At 37.8% G+C, this 9,117-nt stretch overlaps 1 protein-coding gene across 1 annotated transcript in view; it reads right to left on the reverse strand.

Annotated features, from left to right (window-relative positions):
• The window catches only part of LOC140934869 (GDP-L-fucose synthase-like), an 18,980-nt gene extending 16,497 nt beyond the window's left edge, over positions 1-2,483 (reverse strand). The window contains exons 1-2 of the mRNA XM_073384432.1: positions 2,394-2,483; positions 314-473 (exon numbers count right to left, since the gene is read on the reverse strand). Of these exons, the coding sequence (XP_073240533.1) occupies positions 314-450 (137 nt within the window). The 5' untranslated portion in view covers positions 451-473; positions 2,394-2,483. The remainder of the gene's footprint in view (positions 1-313; positions 474-2,393) is intronic.
• Between the last annotated feature and the right edge of the window lie 6,634 nt (positions 2,484-9,117).

The raw sequence follows: 9,117 nt of genomic DNA on the forward strand, positions 1-9,117 counted from the left end.
AAATCAAAATGTACGATTGCCACGATCAATCATCAACGTGCCATATACAGATCAAATTTCATGACCATCGTTGACTTTTTCATTAGTGGCTAAAAAAACCGGCTGTTGTCGAGAGGTTATTTTGGCAGTTGGGGACACGCTTTAGTGGCTGTTGCCGTTGTAGAGAGGTTTAAATAAGAGTCAATGTGTGGACTATCCGCCGGGACAAAACAAAGTGGCCATTGTAGAGAGGTGGCCATTGTGCTGTAGGTGGCCATTAGTGGAGGTTTGACTGTATATGAAATAGAATCAGTAAATATGAACAGTTATTTACCAAAGATCGCCATCCTTAGAGGATAAAAAAATCCATGTTTCATCAGGTCTCTTTTCCTCTGTAGCTACAATCTCTTCCAGAGCTTTTCCAACGAGTCCTGTGCCACCAGTTACTAGAATTCGTTTGTGATCAGCCATTTTAAAATGAAGTTAAATACACACTGTAGGAAATAAATTATACATAAAATCAAAAAATAAATATTAATTACATCTTGTTGATAATTTATAATCATTATCACTGTCTTTCCAAACAATATTTTGTCCTGCAGCTAGTGTACAGGTGCATAGTTAGTATGAAAAATAGGAAAAAATAGTATTTTAAAATGAAGTTAAATACACACTGTAGGAAATGAATTACACATAAAATCAAAAAATAAATATTTATTACATCTTGTTGATAATTTATAATCATTATCACTTTCTTTAGATTGACCCTTTTCCAAACAATTATATTTTGTCCTGCAGCTGTACAGGTGCATAGTTAGTCTGAAGATAAGAGAATTTATTTTTGCTGTCATGTTAAGGTGTGAGTGAATTTCCATGTCAAATAAGGTACTTTAATGTTTTATATCCAGTAGTTTGGGGAATGAAAAAAAGAAATTTGAAAAGGCTTAAATTCAAACAGAAAAAAATAATTTAAGGGCCGACCATTTGACTTCTGAGGGAGTGAATGATTTCAGAAAAAATTATCCTGCAGACTGATTTCAAGGAAATAGCTGCCATACAATGGCTTTGTGTGTGAGGCGAAAAAATCTATCACCAGAGGTTTGGGAAAAAAAATTCTTACATGTACCCAAACCAAATCACCCATACCCCCCTCAAAAGTCAAATTGTCATCCCCTTAAAAAGAATTGAACTAAAACTCGCAGAACAATAACTAAAAAAGCCGAAGGTTTAAAATAAATTTATGTTGTAGTTAATTTTTTATCTCAGATAATTCTTGTTTTTCTTTTGTTTTTGGGTATGGTAATGTTTGCTAATGAAGTTGAAACAAAAGAAAAATAAAAATTACCTGAGATAAAAAATTAACTACAACATAAACCCATGCAGTACATTACTAAAAGATGGTTCAGGAAAAAAATGCTATGAATAAATAAATCTGGACTGATTTTTAGCACAGTTATTTCCTCAGCTTTGGTAAATGTCAATTTTCTGGAAGATATTTCAAAATATTTTTTAACTAATAAAGATTTCTGTTCACACCTTTTGTTAACTGTTTTACAAAAACCAAAAAAGGTGTTGTTTAGGAAGTTATCTTAAAGATGCAACAATGCTGTTATTTGAACCCATAACCAGTAACATCTAGTGGTCTGACGTCTCACTACGGTAATAAGCATTTGTGCTTGTGCCACATTGTTACTGCAGCTTAATCATGCAAAAATGGAAGGCTGATATGCAGTTGATGAAAAAGGTTATTTGGAACCCTGTACAAATTGGCTGATCAGGCATAAATTCAAAATTCAAGCTGGATGTACTGCTCTTATGTAAAGTCACCATGGCCAGAATTAACCTGCTTAATAAAAACTGTCAATCTTCCAGTGTATGGCTCAAACTGTCCCTCAAACTACTATCAGTTTTTTAATCAAAATAACAAAATAAAAATTCCACAAACTGGGGTAGCAATAATAATATAGTGACAGGTATAGAACAAACGAGATACACAAGGTTTTATACACAAACCAAAACAAAAAATACATTTCACTTAACAGAACCGTGAAATACGTTAGTCATGAATGTTTGCATATGACTGATATACAGTAAAAGCATTTTAATATTCTGATCTAATTTGAGCCCTGTAAAAATCAGTGTTCCAGCCAGAAATTTCTGCGTGAGGGCCAAAATGGCCCCTACAACCCATTTTTTGGGGCCAGATATTTCAAGAAAGGGCTAATGTACCAGTATCTTTCTAATATGCAAAAGAGAGGAAACAGTTGGAAAGTTAAGGAAATGAAAATGGTAGTTTATTTGAAGCTGATATGGAGCATCCCTCTTTATACATACTAGAGGAAATCTTCGGTAATAAAGCAAACAGTACAATCAGAAATATTAAGTAATTTTTTTCATCTCATTTTCCACTTCACCGTCAAGATCTGCTTCCTTTCGCTTCTTCTGAACTGCTTCGCCTCTATCCACTTTTTCGTTACTTACTGAGAAAAAACTTTCGATAGACCTCGAAAATGCGTTTGTCAGGTCTTCGCATTTTTCGAGACGCCATGAAGGATACCGATCAGCTCCTGCGATATTACAAAAGCCAAGTCGAGGCTCAGTGGTCTCCAGACCACTCACGGTAAATCAGGTAAACTCAAGAAGATTCATCGATTGATTTTCATGTTGTGTACAAGGGCTGTGTAGCAGACTAACAAAGGTATGGAGTCGTTGTTCTTTAGATTAAAAATTCTGTTTTATTGGAAAAGTATTGTAGTTGAATTAACAGAGACATTTTTAAGCCCAGGGAATTAAAGAAGGAAAGGGCCATAATGGCCCTTGAACGCTTTTGGAGGGGGCCATCTCTCGATCTTTTGCGGGATTCACTCAGTGGCGCACTCTAGCTTTCGAGACATACGGTTGAAAATTTGCAGCTTACCTAATTTTAGTATTAAAGACCTTTCAGTTCATGCTAACGTCATTTCCCAAAGTGAACTGTGTTTACGGAAATTTGATCATGTGACCAACTATTGCAAAAAGCCCATTACAATGTACCCAGTATTCCACTTTTGATACATTCCTCATTCCATCAGATATTAACTTCAACAACTAGAGCATCACACAGTCGCAAATTTTCAAAATTACTAGATTATAATTGTACACTGAAAAACTGTTGACAAATAATTATTATGAGCCCAGGGAATTTGAAATATAATATTACCCTAATAAATAATTTACACGGGGTTATTTTCTGAATTTTATAGTAGATTTATAATTTATTCCCCTTAACATGTGAGGAGAACGTTCACGCGGCCTGCAGGGCAAATGCCAGAAACATTTGCTGAACCCTGAGGCGAAAATAATGAATTAAAAATTCCCAAGAGGTAACTGCAAATTAAATGTACATTTTGTAACTTATAATAAAGAGGGACAGGGGACTTCAGCAGAAGAGAAAGCTAAAAGGAAAATTAATGTCAAGCGTAACGTGACGGAACTTAACTTACTACAACAATCGCCAAAGAAAAGAAGTATTGCAGCGTCATGGTTCCAAAATCATTATCAGTCTGTTGTTATGCAACGTCTGAGAACTGGCCAAATTTTTACCAGCTCTCCCACAAAGCAACAGGAAAATAGAGCCTGGTCTGGTCTCAGGTCAAAGAGAAGGTGGCAGTGGTTCGGGTCCCGGATAGATGCTTATAAAATTTCGACAAAGCATAAAGGTAAAGACATTATGCAAAGTCAGATCTCTGTGCACGAGTTCTCTGGTGGGATTTATGTGATCGCAGAGAATAAGCCGAGGAATCATACAATAAACACACTTACCGGACACTTAAATAAAAAGTTCTTCCTGCTAAATTGTGGTTTACTAACGTACTGTGATGCAGGCCCGACTCTACTTCGCATAATTATGTATAATTATAAAAAATTTTAGCGGGATTATCGCTTGATATTCAGCGGATCGCATCCCTGGCATTCTTTCGTTTAGTTCAAACATTCCGTTAAGCTTAATCTTTATCTTAAACAGCAAAATTGCCCTTGTCTTCGAAACTGAAATGCTAATGAAATCATTGCAGAGAGTCGGTAGGTTTTTTATTTAGAGCCGCTTTGTGGTTTCGGCGGCCGGTGATTTTGTTCACGCGAAGTTTTCTGAGATCAATGTTATAATTCGACCTTCTTGCTATTTCTACCGTCAAGTGTAATCATTCTGTTAGCTTCTCTTTCTTGTCACCTTGTTTTTTTTCTTCGTTAAGGACCAAATAGCTTCTTTTCATTGTGTTTTTGAACTAATTGTTCCGTGTGTGTGTTTATTTCATTGCGTGATCGCGACCGAGTTGGGTGTTTCTAAAACGGAGACCCAACAACGAAGCCCTAAGACCACACGGACTAAAACGAAGACCCCATGGACTAAAACGAAGACCCCTTGGACTAAAACGAAGACCCCATGGACTAAAACGAAGACCCCATGAAACGAAGACCCCTTTGACTAAAACGAAGACCCCATGACCCCATGGACTAAAACGACTTATGTTAACCGCTGAGGGCAATACCCTCTCTCGTAATTTGTTACGGCGATTTGGGAATGTTGTGGAATTTCTTCTGCAGTATTTAGTTGTGATAATCAAGTCTATTAGTTACCTTTCCTTCAGGTTTCTTTGAAAATAGGGTCATCTAGTGTGTCGTGTGGTTATAATGCGCCCTCGGTGAAGAGGTTAGCGTAACAAGCCCTGTGACAAGCCCAAAGGTCATCAGCGTGGTCATGGGAGGCCTGACAATCAAAAAGGCTTATGACAGGTCTTGAAGACTTTCGCCAAACGTGTTTTGGCACAGGCAGCCCAAACTCACGTTGCGAGGGAAGGGTGTCATGTACTTTTAATACATAACATATGTGACGCGCCGGTGTCGCGTTACAGGCGACCGTTGAAAATATAAGAGACTTTGTATGGGAAATATATTACTGAGATCTGCGAACGCCAAATAACGCTAAACCTTACTTTTTCTTAAATGAAATGAATAAAAAAGTCTTACCTGCAATCTATTCCGCTGCGGTTTGGTGTCTGTTTGTCGTTTTACTGTTTTTTTGGCTTTATTGCGTAACCACTGTTACTCCTTTCATAAAACTTCAACAAGGAGACATTTCTTAATTTCTCATTGACGAATTCAAGGAGAGAGAAACCTCGCGCTCTCTGTATTACTTTTTACCTCATCAATAGAGAAAAAAAAGCCTTCGATCAAGAACATTACTCGAGTAAAGGTTAACATTTCGAGTTTCATTTAAGCGAGGTTCATTTGTCTTTATGCCGGGTTTTATTTATATGCCTGTCATACGCTGTTACGATTTTCTGTCCTCTATTGTTAAAAAATGACTCATCTTTACGGCTTAAACAGTTGTTTTTATGACAACTGCGATAAAAAAAAAAAAACAATAAAAGAAAAAAGAACGACAAAGACGAGGAAAAAAAACGCATGTGCGACGAGACTTGAACCTGGGACCTTTATCCCAACATTACGGTTTTACCACAAGGCCACGAGGGCTCTCTCACCTTTACCTAGTCTGCGGTGCAGGTGGTTTATTCAGGCGCGCGAATTTTGTTCTTGCGAAAGCGCATGTTGAAACTGGAAAAGAGGGGAGAAAATGGGGCAAGTCAAAAGGAGCGGGGTAGGGGGCGGGAAGAGAGAAAAGAAAACGCCTACCCGAAATCACTGTGAAAATGAGAAACACCCCCTAATTATCGCGCTTGACCTCTGTTCCGGAAATGAGAAGCCGACCAATCAACACCGAAGAACTATTGTACCGGAAGCTCCCTTCACTTCTGATAAAATAAAAATAAACACGTCTGTAGTGTACATTATGCAAGCTGCTAGTTGTTTACGAGAAGGAGAGTATTGTCGTCTGATTCGAGTGTCAGTGATTATTGTGGGTTATGTACGATTTCGCTTAAAGTTAAATTTGGAAGAAATCTTGGAAAGCAAGGCCATTCTTCTTCAGAATATTTTTCTCCCCTCCCCCTCCCTTAGGGTTACTATTTTTACTCTCCCTACTCTTCCTCCGTCATAACCACATGGGGCCCACACAATCTGTTTGGGTAGCCGATTGTTATTTAGTCTGCTACACAGCCGTTTTTAGTGTCGTCACGCAATGCCCCTCCGAGCGTTGCGTGACGACACTAAAAACGGCTGTGTAGCAGACTAATTGTTATTTTGTAGTAAATGTACTGGATTTACCGTTTTCCTCACCTATAACGATACATCGCTGACTATGTATATAAATCAATGATAAATAAACGTTGAATTACCATACCTGTGGTATATAGTCGTCCTTTTGCCTCAAAAGCGGTTTTTTGAGCGATTTTGAAGGAGTTTGAGTTCGCTGTTGACTGTTCCTTATAATAGAAGGAACAGTATTATAACTATTATTATTATAATCATAACTATAACAAAATTGTCAAATCTGATTGGCTATCAACTGCTTACAGCCTTAATTGGACAGTTTAATAGGACAGTACGCGTCATGCCTTAGTAATTGGACAGTACGCGCCATCACGCGCGCGCTTAAATGGCTTTTTTTTTCACTGCTAGCAAAACAAAATTTCGAATTTCTTGTGTTTTGATTTAAAAAATAGCCTATTATATCACAAATTTTGTTACAGTTATGATTAATTGGTAACAGAACTTCGTGTCGTCCAATTCGGTCTGTAATCATACTCGTGATTAAACAAATCGGACTCCTGCTACGCGGTCGTCCGATTTTGTTAATCACTCGTATGATTACAGACCGAATTGGACTCCACTCAGTCCTGTTACCATTACTTACTGTATTATATTTTATAAGGAACAGTCAACGGCGAACTCCTTCAAAATCGCTCAATGCTTGTTGTGGTCCGGAAAATTAATGCTGGTAAACTTCCTCCACGCTCCATTGAATGCAGAAATTTTTCAAAATATGACCAAATGACTTTCATTGAGGATTTGAAGAAAATGTTCCTGGGATGATGTGTAGAGTGAAAGGGATGTAAACTCCGCTTGGTCGAAATGGAAGGAGTTATTTCTATCAGTCTGTAATAAACATTCTCCTGTTCGCTAATTGTTGAGGGGAATTATATGTCCATGGTTAACATCTGCAACAAAAAAGCTTACGAATGAACGTGATTCTTTTCCAAGGAAAGCCAGGAATTCTGTATCTGAGGTTGACTGGAGTACATATCAGCGATTACGAAATCAAGTTTCCAACAGGATCAAAATTGAGAAGCGTCGTTATCAGGGAAACGAAATTCAGGATTACGATAACTTGGCCAACCCGAAATCATTTTGGAGAGCTATGAAGAGCATTTTCCCAAACAAAGAGAGAAAATCTTCGACCGTTCAATCTATGAATTATAACGGACGAGGGTGAAACCATCACTAGTAAATCAACTATTGTCGAGAAATTTAACATCTTTTTCACGAACACTGTGTCCAAGCTCCTGGAATCCGTTCAATCAACCACCATTCTTGGTCTCTCAGATGAAAAGTTTACTAATGAAAGTTTTGTGCTTCAACCAGTTTCCCAAAACTTTATTTTTAAACAACTGAAGGACTTAAAAGTGAAAAAGGCCACTGGTTTGGATGGGATTTCGGCTCGGTTTTTGAAAGACGGCGCTTCGGTTATCGCCCCAACTGTGACATTTCTTGTAAACTTATCGCTCAGTACTGGAATTGTTCCATGTGATTGGAAGATGACCCGTGTCGTTCCTTTATATAAGTCTGGTGGACATGAAAGTATGGACAACTACAGACTAATCTCCATATTGTCGGTTATGTCGAAAATTATGGAGAAAGCTGTCAACGTTCAATTACAACGGTACCTACAGAGGTTTGACCTTTTGAGTCCATTTCAGGCAGGGTTTAGACAACACCATTCAACGGAGAGTGCTGTGATCTATTTCTTTTAATTGGTTTACAAGCTATCTATCCGACAGATTTCAAGCTGTTTTCCTGGATAACGAGTTGTCGAGTCCCTTAGCTGTCCAAAGTGGAGTGCCTCAAGGGAGTATCCTTGTCCGGTTTTATTTACGTTTTATATTAATGATCTACCTTCCTGTGTTGATGCCCTGATGTCTGTAAAGTTATGAGTAATCTTTTATGAGTTATCTTTTTCTCGGCTCCACTAATATCGGAAATTGAGTTACAGTTAAATTTGGGACTGATTAATCTGTCTGAGTGGCTGTCTACTAATGAACTGATTCTCAATTTAAAGAAGACCGAGTTCATGATTTTTGGCACCCACCAGAGACTATGTCGCCTAGACATCGATGGGGCTCATACAACGTTGGGAGGAGAATCTGTGAAACACTGTGATGCCTTTAAGCACCTAGGCGTAGTTTTGGACAACAGTCTTTCCTTTAATTTGCATATTGACTATGTGAAGAAGAAAGCTAAAACACTGGGGATGTTCTCAAGAATAAGATCATCATTAACAACTGAAGCATCGAACCGATTGTATAAATCGATGTTACTACCAAATTTGGAATACTGTTGTGCTGTTTTTCATGGCTGTGGTAAAGGAAATGAAGAAGAATTGGAACGCCTGCAGAGACGTGCTGCTAGGATAGTGTTAAAGACTGTGTATTTGTCCACTCAAGATATGGCTTCTAGTCTTGGTTGGGACCCTCTTAAGACGAGAAGAGAGAAACATATCGTCAAACTTGTCAAGAATAGGCCATTTGCACTAAGAGGTCATGTGACATCGTTTTTGAGAAAATGAAAGTTATATGATTTGCTTTCGAAAAACGATTAGTGGGTCTTATCTTAAACAAAATAATAGTTATTTGGTTTTTCAAACTCGCACCATTTTCTTAAAATAAGTAAGTTCGTAGCTGGTCACGTGACCAAAATGTGATTTTTAAAATTATGAATTACCTCTTTCTGAACACAAATTTTGCACTTAAACTTCAAGGAAAATGTCAGAAAGATGATGTGGTAGCGTTTACAGCAAATCTGAGCGTAACTATCAAACGTTTAACAAGATATAAGCAAAAAGTAGTTTTGGCCGCCATGTTGGAGGGCAAGAGTATGCCCTCCAACATGGCCGCCAATACAAATCATACTACTTTGTTGAAAAATCAAAGTGCCATAAAATATCTTCCTTAAATGCGTTTCCTCTCAAATTTCGGGTGTAAGATA

The sequence above is a fragment of the Porites lutea genome, chromosome 4 (genome assembly GCF_958299795.1).
Source record: "Porites lutea chromosome 4, jaPorLute2.1, whole genome shotgun sequence".
In the NCBI taxonomy this organism is placed as follows: domain Eukaryota; kingdom Metazoa; phylum Cnidaria; class Anthozoa; order Scleractinia; family Poritidae; genus Porites; species Porites lutea.